General features: G+C 41.4%; 1 protein-coding gene across 1 annotated transcript; it reads right to left on the minus strand.

The window, feature by feature from the left end:
• Positions 1 to 17,312: 17,312 nt before the first annotated feature.
• Positions 17,313 to 21,259, minus strand: LOC117554426 (zona pellucida sperm-binding protein 3-like). The gene is made up of 10 exons (XM_034228872.1): positions 20,839 to 21,259; positions 20,656 to 20,771; positions 20,460 to 20,563; positions 20,206 to 20,380; positions 18,493 to 18,610; positions 18,340 to 18,422; positions 18,089 to 18,258; positions 17,787 to 17,942; positions 17,629 to 17,668; positions 17,313 to 17,540 (listed from the first exon to the last, which is right to left on the minus strand). The coding sequence occupies exons 1-10, from the start codon at positions 21,205 to 21,207 to the stop codon at positions 17,537 to 17,539; spliced, it is 1,335 nt and encodes a 444-aa protein (XP_034084763.1). The 5' UTR covers positions 21,208 to 21,259; the 3' UTR covers positions 17,313 to 17,536.
• Positions 21,260 to 22,753: the final 1,494 nt, after the last annotated feature.

A 22,753-nucleotide genomic window follows, 5' to 3' on the forward strand; every position in this document is an offset into this window, starting at 1 on the left:
TAATTAAATACATTTGACATTTAGTTCGAGCTGGGTTCAATACTTTTCTTTATGGTATTTAAAATTGGGCTCGAGTAGAACCCCTGGATTTGGCTTGCAACACAAAAGTGATACTGATCTCTGTAGGACTTGGAAGTGTCATGATTCAAAGTGTGGCCCTGTGAAAGAGAGGCCCTTGGAAAACAGCATCTATTTTTTAACTGTAATTACTTATTTTAAAGAGATTGCAACATTATACTTTTTAAATAATTGCTCAATTAATTTAACAGATTTATTATGCACACAATAAAAACTTGTAGTGGAAATGTCCCTTATATCCTGATATGTTTAAACCAAATGCTTCTCATTTGGTTAGATGTGCTGTTTGCCTCTATCTACTCTACTTCAAGGCCACAGAGCTGTTTTGGCTACTGGGTTGAGACTCACACAAAGTCACACGAGAACTTCTACAGCTCAAGGCCAGGTGTCTAATAACAATGTGACCGTGTGAAGACAGATTTCTTACCTTCCTCCCCCTTCTTGTATATAAGCCTTTTTACTCTATTGAACTGCGCACACTCGCGCTGACATATTTTATACTCTGTGAGACCTGTGTCTATATTTTATTGTATCTAATGTTTGTTTGAGGCCTCGAATAAACATCACCAGAAAGACAACTCTGTCTGATTCACCATTTATTTGTTGTAATCACTCTGACTTGTACTATACAGTATTGGGGTTTTTGGATTTCCATAACAATTGGCGCTGCGAGCAGGGTCTCTGCAAGTTCGATTGGGAACACCACCGGACGCTGGTGGTGGCATGCTCCAAGATCCGCGGATCTTCCTCTACCCCGACAGAAACTGTATGGGACGAGAGGACCAGGGCCGGGGGGGTGGAACCGATTGACTTCACGAGATCCAACGAACTCAAATGCTTTCAATACTCGGTGAGATGTGCAGTGTCTAAATTGTTTAAAGTTAAACGTAAGCAAACTCCATGACATTTATGAGAGGGAACTGCTCGAAGGGATATTTGAGGATATCCGATATATCGTAGCCTGGGTTTACGATCAGTTTTTGCGTGATTTGTACTGAGAAACAAATATCACATCAGGGTTGATCCCGTCGTAGATCGTGGGTTTACGATCAGTTTTTGCGTGATTTGTACTGAGAAACTAATATCACATCAGGGTTGATCCCGCCGTAGCCTGGGTTTACGATCAGTGTTTGTGTGATTTGTACTGAGAAACAAATATCACATCACCGACGGATGAAAACAAATAGTGTTTAAACACCCCTTGTTTTGTCAGGGGTGTTTAGAGTAAACACTTAGAGACTTTGTCATGAGAGCAAAGCAGGTAGGGGACTTGTACACTCTCCTGAGGGTTCGATTGTAGATGTCATGCGAGCAGAAATGGTGGAAACAGTCTGTCTAAATTAGATATATGGACGGAAATGTTCGGATTTCCAAAGTTTTTTTTTTTTTGTTGAGTAAATAAAAAATCAAGAACCTAAAGAATAAATTACAAGAACATGAAGATGAAATAAAGGGTAAAAAATAAATAAAGTAAAAGACTTATAGAAAACTGGACACTCAAAGAAAGTGTTTATAATACTGGGGAGTAAAAGAAGGCAGTTGGCCTTGGGGCATTAAAGAAAATATTAAGGTTGGAATGAATGTGAAGAAAAGAAGGAAAATAAATTATTTCCAAAACCATGTAAACCCCAGACATCTCTGTGTTTTTCCATTGCAGGCGTGGGGGATCCTCTCCTCGACTGTGGATTTCCTTTCCCACCTTCCCTCGCTGTTCACCTGCCTGCTGAGGAGGCGGCTGGACCAGAGGCCGCAATAACTACAAAGTTCCCCGCCAAAGTCGACATGTCAAGAATCTGGGCATGCAGGCAGAACCGGGAGGAAACAGTAAATGACTATTACCACCGCTTAGAAAAAGTGTTCATTGAGAACAGCGGCATTATCAAACAAGAGGCCGGTGTGGGAGTTTGAAACGCTTTCCTCACAGGCCTATCCCCGGCTATTTCTTCATCAGTGCGAAACTCCTGCATTGGCGTAATGGACGGTGCCTGGCTGGAAGAAATTCGCTGAGAAACGCCTCTCAGAAGAAAAAGCTAGTGAGGAAAAGAGACGCCGCGCTCGGATGGTCCAAGCTGTTACAACCGGCTGGACCCACGGTGATGGCCAGGGCAGAGGAGGAGAAGGAGGACGAGGAGTTTTCCGAGGTCGGGGAGGAAAAGGAAAAGGCAGAGGACGAGGAGGAGTTCACGGAACCAACCAAAACGGCAAGGATTACTGTTTTAACTGCGGGGAGACGACTCATTGGAGGGGTGAATGCCCATACGAGAAGCAGAACAATAATTTTCGATCGGATAAATCGGACTGTAACAAAGACAATACTTCAAACTGACAGTAGTCGAAGGAGGGAGTGGGGAAAGGAAGGAAATTCGGTCGGGAGAGAGAGAACCACTGCCAGCAGCATCTAACCAGGGAAGTGACACACACACACACATCATGCTATTGAGTAATTGGAAAAATGTAGAAGACATGTCTATGGGTAAAGAGGGTACATATTTGAAATATGACAGTGAAACAGCATTTGAGAAATGTTCCACACTGACTTTGGCTGTCATGGGTGTTGATGTTATATTTTTTTTGGTTGATTCTGGGACTACACATGCTATAGTAAAAAGGGCAGATTTGCCTGATGGCAAATTTAGTGGTAGATTTATGCACTCAATAGGAGCGGCTGGGGTGACTGTAAAGGAGAAGTTTTTGTATCACTTCAGAGTAGAGATAACGTTATGATAGTAATCCATTTCCCACATCAGTCAAAAACAGTTTATTTTATCCTCCGTCTGCCTAATAAATTTACTGGGCAGAGATCTGAAACTCCGGTTCGGCTTAGATCTCATTTTTTTCACGAATGAGGATATTAAAGTCCGGCAGCCATCTCCTACGATGGTTCAAAAACTGGCATTTGATGATAAAGAACTGTTAGAATGTGTCCAAATAGGCCTAAGCTATCAAATGGCTGCTGACATATCCTGATTCGCAGGTGTTGTTGCGGTTTGACTGATCAACGTGTTTTCCACCTGCGGTGTTCATGGAAGCTTCTTTTTGCATTGTACTAACGTTGTTGATGATCCGTGTAAATGCTATAATGATGAGAAGTTTTCTGTTAGAATGTGTGAATGAGGAGCTCATGCTTAAAACTATGCTTGAAGTTTGCTGCGCAGCTGGTTCCTGTTGCACTCACACAACACAAACTGTGTCAAATCCCAGGGGCGGTCCACACATTTCACTAGTCAGGGGCCCCACTGAGAGATAGAGGGATTTGGGTCTAATCGTTAAAGATTTGGAGTCAGTCACTGATTGGACACCTACACACACAGAATATGTCATGTACACATGTACATGTGTCACGTGACATGTATCAAATGAAAATGTGCACGAACGTAGCCGTTCTGCGCACATTGCTGTTGGTTGGTGATGCCATTTTCCCACCTTTACGGGTAATTCTCATATCTCTGAGCTTCCTGCCGCGCTTTCAGATGTGCCATACTAACTCTGGGCAGCTCACAGATATGACGTAGGGTTAATGTCCACGTTCCGTTCAAATCAACCCCCGTACCCATTGAAACGTGAAGCTGTTGATGACATTCGGCCAGTGTTTACTTCTCTGTTTAAACAAGGGGTCATTATTCCGTGTAACGATTCCGGTACGCACTCCAGTGTTTCCTGTCAAAAAGATCAGAGACAAGACCTCCTGACGAGTGGAGATTTGTCCAGGATTTACAGCTGTAAATGCTATGCAGCTATGCACGCTCGTCCCAAGTCCATATCTGATTACTCCAAAAGTTCCAGCCTCTGCAACATTTTTTACTGTCCTAAGATCTCTCAAATGCATTTTTCAGTGTTCCTGTACACAAAGACAGTCAATTTTGGTTCGCATTTGAATATAATTCACACGTTTGTGTCAAGGCTACTGTGTACAACCAGGCATTGTGTACAAGGTTGGTCTCTCTCCAAGTTTCTAAAGGCACCGCTCTCATACAAGGCCAGTTTGATGACCTCATGATTTGCGCACCCACAGCAGAACAGTGTGGAGCTGATACCATTTCCTTGTTAAAATACCTCGCGGCCGAAGGCCAGAAGGCCAGTTTGTCAAAACTCCAATATGTACAAAGAACAGTTACATTTTTGAGTCAGGTCATTTCAAGAGAGGGGAAAACGCTTTCAGATAAGCGTCAGTGGCTGCTCTGCCTTTACCCTGTCACTAAGCGACAGATGATGTCATTTTGGCGTATGTGTTCATAACACACGGCTGTTGTTATGCTTGCTTAGATGTTACATTAGTCCGTTCTCTGCTTGTAATTATGCCGTTACAAGTTTAATATTCTGAAAGCCAATACTTTGTTTGTTCGAAAACAGATGAAAACAAACTGTCTTTTATACAAAATGGAAGTATTATACAAGTAAAACTACATGTTGCTTTAATCCCATGTAATTGTAGAATGAACACAGTCTTCCTTTGTATAAGTCAGGTGTTTTGAGTAGTCAAAATTACCTACAAATCATTGTACACATTTGTAAATATTATTTTCCACTTGTTACCATTGTGAGGCTATTTTCTGCAGCGCTGCGTGATTTTGTAGCTAGAATTCAGACTAATACACTCAGATCTTGTACTTGAGTAAAAGTAGAAGTACTCAGATATTGTACTTGAGTAAAAGTAGAAGTACCAGAGTGGTACAGTAAAAGTCCTGCATTCAAAATGTTCCTCAAGAAGAAGTAGAAAAGTATTATCAAAATATAATACGGTAAAAGTATTCATCGTGCAGATTGGTCCATTTCAGAATAATATATATGATGTGTTTTATAATGATTGATCATGAAAGTGTTCTCAAAGCTGGTGAAGGTGCAGCTAGGTTGAATGACTTTGTATACTGCAGAGGATTTTGTGGATTTACTCCATGCAGGTGGAACTAAAGTCTGATTTAACACTTGATTAGATTTCACTTCATTCATCCACATCTGTGAAGTAACTAAAGGTATTAAATACATGTAGTGAAGGAAAAGTACACCATGTACCTCTGACGTATGTTCACTGCCAACCTAAAAGTACCTTAAAAAAAAATAGTAATGAATTATGTATTGAAAAGTTATTTGGCTGATTGTTTTTATATCGGCTCAGCCAGATTATATGGGAGGCCCAGTCTACGTACACTCTAAAAACAAATGCTTGGCTTAACAAAGGAAATCAAGGCAATAGGTTGCATCGATGGTTATTCAGTTAAGACAACTTCTAATGAAATGTTGTTAAAGCAACAAAGTTATTTGAGTTAGGGGAGAAGGCTTTTCCTCTACAATCAGAGGTGTTTTCAATTACCACTTACTTAATAATTGGTAGCATAAAAACAAGTTTTTAAGTTGATTACTCCAAAAGTTCCAATTTGTTTTACCGTATGATTTAAATGTAATCTTAAGTTGTGTATACTTAATTACCACATGTTGAACATGGACAGATTACATTACATTACATTGCATTTAGCTGACGCTTTTATCCAAAGCGACTTACAATAAGTACATTCGACCAGGAAGACACAACCTTGAAGAAAACAGAATCATATAAGTACATTCAGGTTTCATAGAGCCAAACATTTCAAGTGCTACTCCACTGGCTTTAGGTAAGCCAGTCCTTTATTAGTATAAAAGTGCTTCGTTAATAGTTCTAACGCTCGAAGTGGAGTCGAAAGAGATGAGTTTTCAGTTTGCGCCGGAAGATGTGCAAGCTATCTGCCGTCCTGATGTCAATGGGGAGCTCATTCCACCATCTTGGAGCCAGGACAGCAAACCCACGTGTTTTCGCCGTAGGGAACTTGGGTCCCCCTCGCAGCGAGGGCGCAACGAGTCGTTTGGCTGATGCAGAGCGTAGTGCACGCGCTGGGGTGTACGGTTTAACCATGTCCTGGATGTAGGAAGGGCCAGATCCATTCGCAGCATGGTAAGCAAGTACCAGTGTCTTGAAGTGGATTCTAGCAGTTACCGGAAGCCAGTGAAGGGAGCGGAGGAGCGGAGTGGTGTGGGAGAATTTAGGAAGGTTGAAGACCAGACGAGCCGCTGCATTCTGGATGAGCTGCAGAGGTCGGATGGCACATGCAGGTAGACCAGCCAGGAGGGAGTTGCAGTAGTCTAGGCGTGAGATGACGAGAGACTGGACCAGAACTTGAGTCGCTTTCTGAGTCAGCTGGGGACGTATCTTCCTGATGTTGTAAAGCGTGTATCTGCAGCAACGGGTTGTAGCAGCGATGTTTGCAGTGAAGGACAGGTTGTTATCTAGGGTCACACCCAGATTCCTTGCAGTCTGAGTCGGGGAAACAACTGAGGTGCCGATGTTGATTGTTAGGTCAAGAGTGGGACAATCTTTTCCCGGGAGGAAGAGCAGCTCAGTCTTGTCAAGGTTGAGCTTGAGGTGGTGAGCAGACATCCACTGAGAGATGTCAGCTAGACAAGCAGAGATGCGTGCAACGACCTGGGTCTCTGAGCGGGGAAAGGACAGAATTAATTGGGTGTCATCAGCGTAGCAGTGGTAAGAAAAACCATGCGGGCTAATGACTGATCCGAGCGAGTTTGTGTACAGGGAGAAGAGGAGGGGACCAAGAACAGAGCCCTGAGGGACCCCCGTAGTTAATTGACAAGGGTCGGACTCAGACCCTCTCCAAGTCACCCTGTAGGTACGGTCTTTCAGGTATGAGGTGAGGAGGGAAAGTGCAGAGCCTGAAACTCCAAGTTTTTGGAGAGTGCGAAGGAGGATCTGATGATTCACCGTGTCGAATGCAGCAGACAGGTCCAATAGGATGATGACAGAGGAGAGGGATGCAGTTTTGGCAGTGTGCAGTTCCTCCGTGACAGCAATGAGAGCAGTTTCTGTGGAGTGACCTGCCTTGAAACCAGACTGGTGCGGATCCAGAAGGTTGTTCTGATTGAGATAACAGGAGAGTTGTTTAAAGACAGCGCGTTCAAGTGATTTAGACAGGAACGGGAGGAGAGAGACAGGCCTGTAGTTTATAACATCAGATGGGTTGAGAGTGGGTTTCTTTAGGAGAGGGTTTACTCTTGCCTCCTTGAGACTGTTTGGAAAGTGACCAGAAGTTAGAGAAGTGTTGATGAAATGGGTGAGAAACGGTAGAATATCAGGAGCGATAGTCTGAAGGAGGTTTGAAGGGATAGGGTCCAGAGGACAGGTGGTAGGGCGGGCAGAGGTAATGAGGGTAAGAACCTCACTTGGAGAGAGAGGGGAAAAGGAGGTAAGTGTGTTGGTGGAAGGAAGGTCTGGTGACCCAGCGGTGAGTAAAGGTGAGTCAGAAAAAGAAGAGCGGATATCATCAACCTTTTTTTCAAAGTGGGTAACAAAGTCGCTTGACAGAAGTGAGGAGGGGGGAGGAGATTTTGGAGGGTCCAAGAGGGTGGAGAAGATGGAAAATAGTTTTTTTTAGGATTGGAATAGGAAGATTGGATCTTATCTTGAAAGAAAGTGCTTTTTGCCTGAGAGATCGAAGCAGAGAAAGAGGAGAGGAGAGCCTGATAGGTTAGGAGATCGTCACGGTGTTTGGATTTCCACCATTTCCGCTCTGCTGCCCTAAGGACGGTTCTATTAGCACGCAGTGCATCATTTAGCCAGGGAGCAGGAGGGGACTGACGAGCTTGCCGAGATGTGAGAGGACAGAGCGAGTCCAGAGTGGATGAGAGAGTAGAGAGGAGAGTTTCTGCAGCAGAGTTTGGAGGCAGGAGATGGAACAAATCAGAGGAAGGGAGGGCTGAGAGCACCGACGAGGCAAAGCTAGAGGGGGAGAGGGAGCGAAGGTTACGGCGGACAAGTGCAGGATGAGAAGAGATTAGTTTGTTATGTTTGGAAAGGGATAGAGAGAATGAAATGAAGAAGTGATCGGATGTGTGGAGCGGGTTTACAGAGAGGTTAGAAGTAGCGCAGTTCCTTGAGAATATGAGATCAAGGACATTGCCAGCTTTATGAGTCGGTGGGGACGGAGACAGTGAGAAAGCAAAGGCGGTTAACAGAGATGTTAGTTCGTCTATCTTCCCCGTCTGGAGGTTGAAGTCTCCGAGAAGTACAGCGGGAGGGCCAGTTTCAGGGATGAGTGAGAGGAGATTATCTAATTCCTCCAAGAAGTCCTCCAAGGCGCCTGGTGGACGGTAGAGAACAACAATGGTTAACTGTATAGGATGGGTTACTGTGACGGCATGGAATTCAAAGGTGGAAGGAGTGAAGTTAGGTAGCTTGAAGAGGGAAAAGCTCCATTTGGGAGAGAGCAGGAGACCAGTGCCACCTCCTCTGCCAGTGGGTCTGGGTGTATGGGAGAAGGAATATGCAGTGGAGAGAGCTGCTGGGGTGGATGTGTTGGATGGAGTAATCCAGGTCTCAGTGAGAGCAAGGAAATCCAGAGACTGCAGGGAGGCGTAGCCAGAGATGAAGTCAGCCTTAGGAACAGCTGACTGGCAATTCCACAGGCCACCAGAAACTAGATGTTGGATCTCAGTGGAGCACGTGGGATAGACGAGAGCAGGCCGGTTATATCGATTAGGAGATACACGGGGCCAGTGATAATTGCGAGAAGACACATGAACAGGAATAGAGAAAATACACATGATTATAGCATGCGGGGCTAGAAAACTAAAGAAAAATAAGACACCAGCTCGATCAGAGTAGGATTTGCCTCCTCTTTGCCTCCCTCGTGACTCCCGCAGGACTCCAATGTCTTTGTCAGTCTTACTCCCGCAGGACTCCAATGTCTTTGTCAGTCTTCGGCTGTCTGACGCTGAAGCTGACGCTCCAGGAAAGAGCTACCCGAAATGGACGCCTGATTGCTCAGTTCTCACAGCTGTAGGGCCACGGCCCTCTAATTAGTTAACTATCTACAGCTGTTGGGCGACAATAGACTGGCCGTGCCTATATTAATGCAGGCTTGAGTGCTGAGACCTGTAAAGCAGGTTTCGCCTGAGCAGATCTGAGATTTAAAATCTCTCAAACGCGATTTAGCCGTTTACGCTACAATAACAATTTATACAGAGTTGAATAAATGAAACAGAGAAGTCTAATTAAACAAGAATATAACTTACAGTGGTTGCTGCGTCAATAGGTAATGTCGTCACCGGGTCCAGATGCACACTGAGTTCATCAGATTTTAAATGCGGTATTTAAATGCTTTTTAAGGTACAAAATGACTGAGTCACGCGGTTGTACTTCACGCTATCAATAGACTGGCCGTGCCTATATTAATGCAGGCTTGAGTGCTGAGACCTGTAAAGCAGGTTACGCCTGAGCAGATCTGAGATTTAAAATCTCTCAAACGCGATTTAGCCGTTTACGCTACAATAACAATTTATACAGAGTCGAATAAATGAAACAGAGAAGTCTAATTAAACAAGAATATAACTTACAGTGGTTGCTGCGTCAATAGGTAATGTCGTCACCGGGTCCAGATGCACACTTACGAAATATAAAGTTCAAAACTATATTCTTAATTATCCATTTCAGATGTTCACCCTGTACTGTTGCTTAAATATTTTATGTTATTTTAGATTGATCCATTTAGTTTTTTCTGTTCATACTTTTTAGTTTTTTTCGGTCCAAAGGGCCGTTATTGGAGATGTTAGAGTTGAAAGGGGGAGACAGAGGGGAGGACATGCCAGAAATGTTCGGCTGGTTCAGGATTCAAACTGGTTTACTAGGCAGCGGTGGCTGAATATGGGCTGCCAGCTCTAACCACTGACATATCGGGCAAACCCATTCTTATCAAGGGTTATTGACCTAACCTCTTTCACTCTTTCCTATTAATATCTCCTTTGTATTTGGACACATTGTATTGTCTTGTATGTGAATAGCACTTATTTTGGTGCGCTCAAAACACAACCCAAGCTTAAAAATATATATTTATTATTATTTATGATTGCAGAGCTTCTGAATCGGACTGTGCCGGCGTAAATGTTTACTAACTTATAATATATATCCACCCCTTTGCTGCTGATGACTCTCTTCCTGACCTGCACTTTCACACTCATCTTGCAGACACCAGACATATCCAGTGATACAACATGAAAGTGATTATCTTCTTTTCTCACTTGATAATATCACAACAGGATCGCTATGAGAAGACTTACTATGAAACTATAAAAAAAAGTGTTATATATCGTGGGGAGCAATGTTTATATTGCTAACAAACACTGAGAAAAACTTTTTGAGAAGGGTTTGTTTGAGTAACTTTACACATTAGTTGTGTTAATCCAGTGGATACAAGTTTTAAAGTCTGATGCATAACATCCTGAGTTTTATTTCAAATTCAGTTAAACATCAGTGTGTGCAAAACCAACTGCAATGTTTCAACGGCTGCTCTTGCTTTGATTTCCCCTTCCTACTCAGAGGTGAAGAACAATAAATAAAGTGAGGCTGTCCACAAAACCTCACAAAGACTGAAGGAAAGAGGAGGAGTACAATGTGAGTCAGCTTTAGTATTTATTAGTGAGTTCATAACTGAAAATAGAATCTATAAATTGAATCGTTAGAGCAGAACAAAATGGTTGTATTGTAGCCTGAGTTCCGTGCAGCCTCTAGTTTCAACAGGTGGAAACATGGTCCATATAATGTGAATACATGCAGAAGTAGACAGTAAGAGGCCCCTGACATTAGGCCTATTTTTTTTAAATAGTAGGGGCTCTTCACTCTGCATAGCAGTATGAATAGCCTTAAAAAACAAACAACCCACTCCATGGTAACGAGAGTCATATTTCTGACCCATTTGCCCTACGTGAAGCCGTTAGTCTCATCTAACTGACCCAAGGGTTGGTGCTGGTGTGACAGTTCCAAGTGTTCAGAGCAGACGTCAAGCTTTCAGTTCATGGCTCGGTGGGGGGGAGCAGACCCACGTGAGACAGTGTCAACGGCTGTAATGTTCAGTGTGAGGAGCGTCATTCTCTCTGGGAGCAGGAAATTGTGTCCATTCTCGGACCAAACCATTAATGTCATGTAGAGCAGCCATAGCATCTCTGTGACTGCACCCAGCCGGACTGTAGCAGGGTAGAACTGGGTGACTCTTAGTGAAGCCGTCCAACGCCATTAGACAAAATGGAACCACGTGCTAACAAAAAGGACACAGGGTCATCAATGTCTCTCTTTACCATTGGCCTAATCATAAACAAATTAGTGGGAAAAATGTGGAACACTAATCCATCATGTGGAATGTTGAGTTAATTTAAATAATTACTTATGGGTTGAAATCAAATTAACATTAACATTAGAACTAAAGTTAGTTAACAAATTGGACTTGCACAGATCAGTAATCAATACACCATTTTCCCAGCTCTGTGATGAAAACGATAACAAGCAGGGATGCAAACTTGTCATCTTTTGGGGAAATTTGCCGTTTTGAATCCAAAATAGGTCGTTTGTGTGATTCAATAAAATATTATTGGGATATGGACAGGGTTGCTAACTTTGGGTACCTGGCTGGAGTGAGATTTTGATATCATGGGTTTAATTACACACATGCGCACGAAGTGACTGCTATCGTGTCAGTAGCGGGACCTTAGCATATATTTAGGATATATATATATAATATATATATATACAAATACACAATATTGGACATAGACTATAAAGGGCACACAGTTTAATTCTGAACCTGCTGCTCCTCGGGAAGAGGCTGTGTGAATTACACTAATGAAAGTCAAACACATGTTTGTTTCCACTGTTTTATTGTGTGCCTGTCGCGATAAGCAACTAATTGACTTATCGGCTCCCGAGTATTTGTGTTGGATAATCTGTGTGTCAAAATGGAAGGTTTCTGGCTAACGTTAGCTTAGGTACTCAGATCTTGTTCTTGAGTACAAGTAGAAGTACCAGAGTGTAGGAATACTAAGTTACAGTAAAAGTACTGCATTCAAAATGTTACTCAAGTAAAAGTATAAAAGTATTGTCATCAAAATATAGTGAACATAGCGACAGTAAAAGTAGTCACTGTGCAGATTGGTTTATTTCAGAATAATATGATATGTTTTATAATGATTGATCATGAAAGTGTTCTCAAAGCTGGTAAAGGTGCAGCTAGTTTGAATGACTTTGTGTACTGCAGGGTAGCTTGTGGATTTACTCCAGGTGGAACTAAAGTCTGATTCAACACTTGATTAGATTTCACATCATTCATCCACATCTGAAAGTAACTAAAAGGTATTAGATACATGTAGTGGAGTAGAAATACACCATGTACCACTGAACTGTAGTGGAGTAGAAAAATAAAGTAGCAAAACATTTTAAATACTCAAATAAAGTACCAGTATCTCAAAATTGTGCCCAAGTATAGTACTTGTTGAGTTTATGAACTTAGTTACTTTACACCAGTGGCTATACAGATAGAAAGACTAAGCCTTGCACAGAGGCATGAAAATACATTTTCAAAGTGCTCAACAGTTCTGCCAAAAAAAACAAAAAACTGACTGCTGAAATGAGATCTTCCTTTGTGCTCAGGCCATAAAACCCCCAACGCACCGTGCTGTGGTCTGCTTCAGATTATCTTTTCCTTCCAGAGGTCACGCCTGTCTCTGACCCCGTGTCTTGCGTTTTATTTTTATTTTTTTTCTTCTGCAGCACCAAGCAGAGTAAAGAAAAGGAGGGGATTTTGACTAGAAATAATTTGAAACAGTTTAATAAAGAATGTTGAACTATATTTAAAACTGTAATTGAACTTCAATTTATATCAATTCTCCAATTCCAGTGGCCAGTTGGAAACAGATAATGACAAAGTTTTCATTTTGCATCAATCGTGCAAAAAGGTTCAATCACCATTATGTCTGAGTCTTGTCTTATCTGCTTTGTTTCGGAATGTGTTCAATACATTAGGTTTTTTTATTTTCATTATTACCATACAATACATAGATTAAGAATAAATTAAACAAATAATACAACATTGACCTATTTGAGCAGACAGATGACCCGCAATGATGCCTCTGAGGTTCCCGGGTGTAAAACAGAGGCTTTTTGCTATTTATTTTCCTTTTGCGGAAATTTAGATTACAATGTATAATGTTGCTCTACATCCCTACATCATGCATTTTTTTCTCAAGTAATTTACTTTTGGTGAGATAACTAAAGTTTAGTTCATTTTACCTTGGCTGTGGACTGATTCATTATTAGTTGTTACAAAGCATGCACAAGACGGCGGGTAGACAAACAAACATGAAACAATTATACAAACAAACATGAACCCGCAACAAATATCAGGTGACAGCTAAACTCATCCAGTTTAATTTTAATCCGAATTAGGGAAACTTCAGCGGGGGTAGGGACATATCTGTTTAATATGAGTGCCTTCTTACTCATATATACTTGTACAAGTGCTAAGAACGGAATCTGCTGAAGAGTAATAACCACATTATTCTCAATCAACAACCACTATGCTAATTTAGTGGTGCTCTGCCCTCCCCGATCCGGAGAGCAGAGACTTTTAATTAATTCAGTACCCTTTATTTTAACAACAGCCAAATTCAACAACCCTTCTTAGTGTTGCACGGTGTACCGATACTTGAAAGGTACCGCGATACCCTGCCGTTAAAAACGGTACGATTCCTCCGTTTCATTAGTATCGGTACTTTAAGAATGACGGGGAAAAGTATTCCGGTGAGAAAGCGCCGTTTTAATAAGAGCCGTGTGTGTTCAGCGCTCTGCTTCCACTCCCTGCACAGCAGCCGTGCCTGCAGTCCCGCCCCTCTCAAGCACGTTCTAAGTGCCTCCCCTCTCTCGTGCACGCGGCCACGCGCTAGCTGCCAGAGCATGTGAGAAAAGGAGAAGCATGGCTGCAAGTGGGAGTGCAGCTGCCACTGCGCCTCTGCTTGTTGACACAAAAGACGCCAGAAGCTAAATTTGGAAGTATTTTAGCTATATCTCTGACAGTGAGGGCAAGCCTACGGACACCACGAGGCCTGTCTGTGAGACATGTTTTAGATCCCTGCAAACCAAGGGAGCCAACACATCAAACTTCGCTAAGCACCCGCCGACCGGAATCCAGAGCTGTTTAAAGAATTTAAAGACAGACAGGTTAGCGAATGTGATAGATAACATAATTACATCATGCTCAAGCCCATGCCCTCAAATCTAAGTCAAACAAGTGTAATTTATTTTGTGACAAACGAACGTTTTCGTAGTTTGACGAGGCAATTAATGGCAATGATAACTGTCTAATATGACTATCTTTGTAGCTAACTTACCAATGTGGCTAACATCTGCAATATACATTTTGTCAATAATTATTTATATTACTGTACATGTTAATAAAATATAAAAAAAATTATATTTTATAAAACAAAAAAGTTGTTTGAGATGATGCTTAATTTTATTTAATACGAATTATTGTCATTTATTTTGTTTATTGTTCTCATTGTTTAAAAGTTTGTGTTATGGTTCTGGTGTGAAATAAAGCACAATAATTACATTTAAGACTTTTTAAGACATTTATTCCCTTTTTTTTAGAAAAGTATCGAAAAAGAATCGGAATCGCAATTATTGACTTGGTATCGGTATCGAAACCAAAATGTTGGTATCGTGACAACACTACCTCAGATTATGAAACACAGCGTGACGTAATATTTCGTATCACATTTCCCGTTAATAATAGTTCTGTTTAGTTCCAAAACTCATAATGGTGCGATTTAAGAAGAATACGACACTGTGCTTTGTTTCTCCTCGTGTGCTGCTCCCCACAGGGGGGAGGGGAATTACCCACACCCTCCTTGCAGCAGCAACAGGGATATTTCGAGGCGAGTTGATTTAACTAGTTAAACCGTTGAAATCTCCAGAATTCGGCGATTCGTTTCAGTACAAATCTTTACATTGCTTTTAAACAGAAGTTCCACATTACTGATGCCCTTCTTTAAGGTCTCCCAGAATATTTGCCGTGCACACACACAGAGGAAACCAAAAATATTGCATCTATCTGTTCCACAGGTAATTTGTATACCGTCAATCACAGAGTCTGGCGAGGCAATGTCAAAATATAGATTTGAAATTACACTCACCAGCTCGACGATCTGTTGGTAACTGTTCGCGACGCCAATTGTGAAGTGAAAACTTCTTTTTAGCAATGTTGAGCCAATCATCAAATGAGGGAAACTGGATTCGCCTGTCAATACACTGATATTTATTGAGAGACAAACGGCCGGAGGATTAACAAAGCAACTCGCACTGTTCAATGCAAGCTGCCAAAATTAACTCTAAACACACAAGACAGAAACATCTCTATATATCCTTTAAAGGAGGGGTCCAAACAGCCCGCCTTTTCCCCTAATCGATTACAGATGAACAGACAAATAAACTCTGTCTGAGCGGGCAGTACCCCTCCCCCACACAGAGAAAGAGTAGTCACTCGTGAAGTTTCTCAGGTCAGCAAAGCATCAGACTAAAATATTCCTTTACAGTGTAAACCTATTAAATGTATAAGTAAACACATTTAGTCAAATAAAGTGACCGACTAGGCCTGTGCGGTTGGTATCAGCTTTGCCCAGCATGGGCTCCTCCATCAGGCCTGGTCCTCCTCACAGAGGAAAGACCCTCAGTCCTCCTCGCAGAGGGAAGACCCTCAGTCCTCTCCAAACCAACAGACAGGACGTCCATCACACGGAGGTGTCTCCCTGAAGTCTCTGCTGCTCTCTGGACACCAGGCTGTCTCAATCCGTCCGCACTGAATATGAGATTGGGAAAATGAAAATAATAAATGCTTTAGACAATAAGAAACATAAAGTTGACTGTTGAGTTGCTCAGTTTTTTTAGATTGTCAATACTATTACTGTATAACTAATATCTCAGGTTAAGAGGCACCTTCAAATAAAGAATGGCCTTTAAATACATGTTGTCTTTTGAATTGTTTGTCTAAAGTCAAGGATCTATAACTGGTACTTAGTTTTAATGATACAGTCTGGTTATTATGCTGTTTGGAGGAGGCCTCACAGGTAAGAGCGCTAACTAGCTTCCATCACATGTACCTTAGCTTGACTTAAATGTATTAAACGTATAGTTAAGTGATATCAAAATATAAATAACTAATGTCATGCAAACATATTAATATTTGCTTGATTCCAGTGTTAAATTTAGCACAATTGCATACCCATTGTTAAGGGGTTTTAAGATTCTGAAGTATTATGTTAAAACTCGATAACTTAGATTATTATTTATAGTTTTGCTGAATAGTTTCATGTCCGCTTACCTTAGAAACGTAAAATGCGACGGCAGCGTGCAGATGGGGAGCATGTTAGCTTAGCTTGGTAGCTTCAGCTAGCTCTGGCACTTCCAGCTCGGTGGCAGGAGGTCCCGCCTCGGCTCCGCCTCTTTGCCCTTATTTGGAGCAGGCTGGAGAAGGCGGGAGTTGAACTCTGACCTCACTGTCGAGCCGTTAGTGGCCGACTCCGCCTACTAAGGGCTTCACGGCAACTCAGCAGAATCTGGGTGACGTCACGGACCCTACGTCCATTTATATATACAGTCTATGGTCCCAACAGGCACTATGTTGCAGGGACCAAAAAACAGCCCAGGAAGTTTCATCTTCCACACGGCCTTTTAGTCTAAAAACAAATGTGTGATGTCATGAATAGCATTGAGCCAATAAGTCTTGCTTCAGTTTTTTCCCCCAGATGCCTTGAAATAATGGCATCTGTAACTATACTTATCTAAACATTAATATTGTCACTTTTTTTAATTAGTCCCCAAAAACAGCAGTGAATAGATTTGCTAAGCTAAAGTAACAACTCAAGGCTTTGTAAACCATCAAATTATACCTCTAAAACATATTGACTACCCTATAGTCTGGGTACTCTATTAGAATGCAGTCTCCAGTCAGAAAACCCAATGGACACAGTTATGAGACCATGTTTATATCTTAATGTGCAGGTCATTATATTGCCAGGACCCCATGGTAACTCCCCTTTTAAAGAAGCTACTCATGTACAAAGGCTTTGTTGCAGCAACTGAAGTTCAAATATAAACTGGCTGACCTCCAATACATCACCTTTATACAGCCGTTACAACTAAAGCAAATGACACCCCAGAAAATGCCATGGTGTAGTACCGTTTCTAGCAGCAGACAAGCCCAAGAAAAGACAAATTACAATTTTGAGTCCACTCCTAAATGTTTACCGTTATATGGTAATGTAATATGGAATACTTTTCCTCATTAGGAAACAATTGTTTGCATTTAATTGTTTTTAGCTGTGAGCAGGTCATCAGTTTTCCTTGTGTATTGACACATTAAAAAGCAAACAAATTAAAGTTTGAATAATTTATTATCTCTTTGGGTCCATTGTTTCAGAAAGGTCAGATTCTGTTGCAGTGGTGTTGGACAGTGGGGGCACAGCCACATTAACCGCAGCAGTTGGGAGGACTTCATCGAGCGCCGCTGTGTTGGTACTGTTCAGCACCACTGCCTTCGACTGCAGGTGGGCCTCAGGAGAGGTTTTTTCTAGACGTTCAGGAACTTCCTCAGCATCTTCATCTGTAGTCGTAGAAGAAATGTGTTAATGTAAAAGGTGCATTGCAGAGTGCCATTTAAAAAAAGAGTTAAGACTTTTCACAACATCCACCTGGTTTTGGGTCGATGATGAATCAGCCCTTTCCTCTGATCTTTGACAGAAAAACAATTCAACATTAAGATTTCATTATGGGCCATTTTAATCTCAATTTAGAGATTGTTAAAGGCTTTAAATGAACAAAGAATAATTCAATACCGGCATTGACTTACCAACTCTGTTTATTCCACTCTTCCACTGGCTGCCATACATTGTAGATCTGCTAATTTTATCAAGAATGGAAGAAGGCTCCTCTGCAGGTATGGGCCGGCTTTTCTGCTTGGCTGGCAAGACCATCATCGGACCCACTCTGGCCTGATGGTCCCACACTAACACAAACCAGCACAATGCATGTTAATTCAGTTACCCGGCCATCATCACGTCTAAAACCTATGCAGAAACATGTGTCACAATTGATTATTATGACGACAGCTGCAGACAATATTCATCATACAAGTTTCTACAAGCTCCCCACCTGTACTGGTTTTCAGTCCGCTCCTCCAGAGGGGTTCACGCTCTTCTGGCTTCAAAAACCCTCGAGGCCTAAACTTGCTCGGGCTGCTGGGTTTACTGGGAGTTTGCGCAACTCCAATTGGTCTTTTGCATTGCCCACATAAGTAGTCATTACCATCAGCGGACTGCCATCTGATAAATAAAAAAACATTCAGCACCAATACTTTGTTTTTTGTGTGTAATTTGACATATTTTAGACTGGATCTCACTTACCTTCCATTCACAAAAGTGCACGCCTTGTTTGGTGCATCTGTACTATTTATTGGAACAGCATTCAGGCGACATGTGATGTAGAGCTATGAGAAAAGCAGGTGTTGGGAAACATGCACACACAATCATGTTTGAGGCAATTTAATAGAGCCTCACCTCCCCTCTGTCCTCATTATAAAATCTGAAGGCATCAATGGACATGTGGAGCTTGTCATCCTGTGTCCTGGCTAAGAATTGAGACCTTGAGCCTGGAAGCTGAGAGTCAACAAAGCACCTATGATGAGGAAAAACAAAAAGAGCAACACTAAATTAGCACTCATGGACTACTATAACCAGAGTCTACATTTCCCACAATGCAACTCCACCACTAACATTTCTAGTCATATAGAGAGGCGAAGTCCCTTCCTTTCCGGGGGACCTCCATGGGACCTTATTTCTAAAAAAGTATGTATTGAAGTCAATGGAGAGAGAAAGATGATCTTTCGATCCCGTTTGAATTGTGCCACGAATTACACATATGACGTTTGTCAATTTAAAAGATAATTTTGCAAGTCAAAAAATAAAAGTGTGTCGTAAAAATGTGACGCAACACTTTTTTGGTGTGAAACCGCTTAATGAACTACCTCTCGCGTCACAGACCAAGACGGCCGTCACGTTGGCACATTTCACTTCTTCCTTTCAGAATGAGGCGAAAAGTATTAAAAGAGGTGAAAATCACATAGTCTTCTAGTTGCGTATTTTTCATAGTCTTATATTTTAAGAGTTTTACGACAAACTGATTTTTTTGACGTGGAAATGATTTTCTAAGATTAACAAACATCATATGTGTAATTCATTGCACAATTCAAACGGGGTTGAAAGATAATCTTTCTCTCTCCATTGACTTCAATACATAATTTTTCCGAAATAAGGTCCCATGGGTCAGAAGTAGATGGGCGGGACTTCGCCTCTATAGGCAAGTTCTGGAAGTAGTTATTTAGAGTCAGAACTGCACAAATCTGACCTGTGCCAATAGTGAAATAGTGAAAGGAAGAACTAGAACACCAAAGATTAAAAGCAAACTGCAGCTAGCCTTAACTAATGGCTAACTTGAAGACAACACTAAAGGACTGATCTTTTATTAACCTGTCACTCGAGTCAGCATTGCTCGTGTCTGAATTAAACCACTTGAAGAGCCTTACACACAGGGGCGCCGTAAGGGGGGAAAGTTAGGACGATTCTAAGGGCCCGTGACTGACAGGTGCCCCAAACATTTTTAGAACATTCAGAAAAAATGTTTAAGTAACCTTTCATCAATAATTAACATTAATATAACGTCATATTGATAATGTACTCACTAAACTTACGATTAATTTAACTTATTTTCTTCCAAAAGTTAATTATCCAAAGCCTCTGAACACCCGCCAATTTACATGTAATGGTTTGGTCCTGCCTCCAAACGCTGTGCGAAATCGCACTTTCTAGCAGCAGAGAGTGAGAGCATGTGAGGAGGGATGCTGTTGGTATGTATATTTAATAAAACAAATCTGCTGCTTATGTTATTTTTTTTGTTATAGCATTTTATAAATGATAATATTGGTGTTAATGTTCACTTTATTTTAATTTAAGAGGTCATGTATATTTAAGTTATATTTATTTAGATTTATGAATATTCCATTCAAATGCACAAATGAGTCGGTTGGGTTCTGGAGGTGTGCTTACAGCAATTGTGCTTGGTTGGCGTGGCCTGTGCCTGGTGGTGGGGCCCAATGCGATATATTTTCATGGTGCCCAAAATCCCTGGCGGCACCACTGCTTACAAATTAAACAGCTCCCTCTAGGGTCAGAAAAATACTTTACTTTTTGCCATTTAGCAATTTGCAGCCTTACCCATTTTCAATGAAGGCATGCCTGGGGCTGGAGTGCATGTCAGGGCTCAGTGTAGCCACGCAGCTGCTCACAAACACTCGAAGCCCAATGTGATGCCCAATTCTGACCGAGGCCTCGATGCTGATGGGCTCACCGAGATGAAACACATTAGAGCCTCTTTTGTACTGCCAGTCACCTGCACTCGGACAGAAAAAAGTACTAAGTGCAAATAGAGACATGACAACTCATAACATGAGATAATTATCAAAACCCACTTGTCATGATTCTCAAGTTAAACTGCAACATTTCCACTGCAGCCTGGGTCGACATGAAGGGGATCCAGGTAGGCATGAGTGAAGAACTGGACAAACTGTACTTCCTAAGAAACAGAAAACATGCATTTAAAAAAAAGACAGACATCATTCAAAGATTTGTACAATGTGAGCTTTAAAAACAAAAAGAGACAAAGACCTTTCGTAATGACATTCAATTGGAATTACAGCCTCCTCCATTCGAACAACACCATATGGAGAGGCCTCAGGAGAGTATATGAGCAGGTTTGTGTAGATCAGAGAGTCCTCAGTTACCTGTGGAGAGTAGACGTGTTTAAAACTAGAAGCTATAATGAATCATATTTGAAATGAAAAAAGTTACCCAGTGTCTGGTGCCGCACTCCACAAGTCCAACACTGATACTGTACTCATCTGCTGAAGACGCTGTAGCTCTGCAGTACTGGTTGTTGGTCTCTACTCCAAGGCGTATCTCGTCACCATCAACAGGAGCTCCAACCGCAAACAAGTCGGCTTTGATAACAATCTCCAAAGAGTCTGGATGACAGGTCACTCTGATGGTATTCACCTGCTGCGGTTCCTCAGCCGGAGACTTCTGCTGCTGCTGCCCGAGTTCTGACCTGCCTGTGTTCGCAAGGCTCTGAAACAAAGCATCTTGTGTGGGCAGGAAAGCAAAAGAGGAGCTAACACAGAGTCCTACAAGGAGGATAACCTGAAAATGAAAGGCCTCCATAAGTGAAACTGATAACAGGAAACTGTTCGGCTGCTCTCTGTCTTCCTGACAAACTCACAGTAGGCCTATGGTTCAGTGTGAGCGGTGGAGCTTTTTAAACTCTAGCCGATCATTATCCTCATCAGAGCAGCACACCTGCGTCCAATCAGACACGCATCTGCTTAATTGGCTGCACACTCTGAACTCAAGACATGAGGCTGATTGAGAGAGGTGAAGGGCGTTTTCACATGTTTAAAATGTGCATATATTTGCTTCATTGCTTGTTACTTTGGATTTTAAATAAACTGTTAGTGTTGCAGTTCATGAAAACCATGCAGGAAGATTTTGACATCCCCCTGGATCCTTAATTTGTACACATCATATTATTATTGTGGTCTATGATGTCCTTTTATTATGTTTTTAAACTATCATTCATGTTTTGTTGATCTGTACAGACTAAATCAAATACAAATAAAATACAAATGTAAAACTTGTGATTTTGAGCTACATAAATACAATTTGATCTGTGTTTGAAACATAAGACACATATACAAATCAATCCATGCAGTTCAAACAAAGTATTGAACATGCCTCCAAATACTTAAAATCAAATGACTTACGAAATATAAAGTTCAAAACTATATTCTTAATTATCCATTTCAGATGTTCACCCTGTACTGTTGCTTAAATATTTTATGTTATTTTAGATTGATCCATTTTGTTTTTTCTGTTCATACTTTTTAGTTTTTTTCGGTCCAAAGGGCCGTTATTGGAGATGTTAGAGTTGAAAGGGGGAGACAGAGGGGAGGACATGCCAGAAATGTTCAGCTGGTTCAGGATTCAAACTGGTTTACGAGGCAGTGGTGGCTGAATATGGGCTGCCAGCTCTAACCACTGACATATCAGGCGAACCCATTCTTATCAAGGGTTATTGACCTAACCTCTTTCACTCTTTCCTATTAATATCTCCTTTGTATTTGGACACATTGTATTGTCTTGTATGTGAATAGCACTTCTTTTGGTGCGCTCAAAACACAACCCAAGCTTTAAAAATATATATTTATTATTATTTATGATTGCAGAGCTTCTGAATCAGACTGTGCCGGCGTAAATGTTTACTAACTTATAATATATATCCACCCCTGCTGCTGATGACTCTCCTCCTGACCTGCACTTTCACACTCATCTTGCAGACACCAGACATATCCAGTGACACAACATGAAAGTGATTATCTTCTTTTCTCACTTGATAATATCACAACAGGATCGCTATGAGAAGACTTACTATGAAACTATAAAAAAAGTGTTATATATCGTGGGGAGCAATGTTTATATTGCTAACAAACACTGAGAAAAACTTTTTGAGAAGGGTTTGTTTGAGTAACTTTACACATTAGTTGTGTTAATCCAGTGGATACAAGTTTTAAAGTCTGATGTATAACATCCTGAGTTTTATTTCAAATTCAGTTAAACATCAGTGTGTGCAAAACCAACTGCAACGTTTCAACGGCTGCTCTTGCTTTGATTTCCCCTTCCTACTCAGAGGTGAAGAACAATAAATAAAGTG

This window comes from Gymnodraco acuticeps, unplaced genomic scaffold, assembly GCF_902827175.1.
Source record: "Gymnodraco acuticeps unplaced genomic scaffold, fGymAcu1.1, whole genome shotgun sequence".
NCBI lineage: Eukaryota > Metazoa > Chordata > Actinopteri > Perciformes > Bathydraconidae > Gymnodraco > Gymnodraco acuticeps.

Excerpts from the sequence above, each read along its gene's own strand:
- LOC117554426 (XM_034228872.1), bottom strand. The coding sequence starts at position 21,207 with ATGGAGGCCTTTCATTTTCAGGTTATCCTCCTTGTAGGACTCTGTGTT. Across the intron at positions 20,381-20,459 it reads TAACTTGAGAATCATGACAA|GTGACTGGCAGTACAAAAGA; the intron begins GTGGGTTTTGAT and ends GTCCGAGTGCAG. Across the intron at positions 18,423-18,492 it reads ATAATGAGGACAGAGGGGAG|CTCTACATCACATGTCGCCT; the intron begins GTGAGGCTCTAT and ends CTTTTCTCATAG.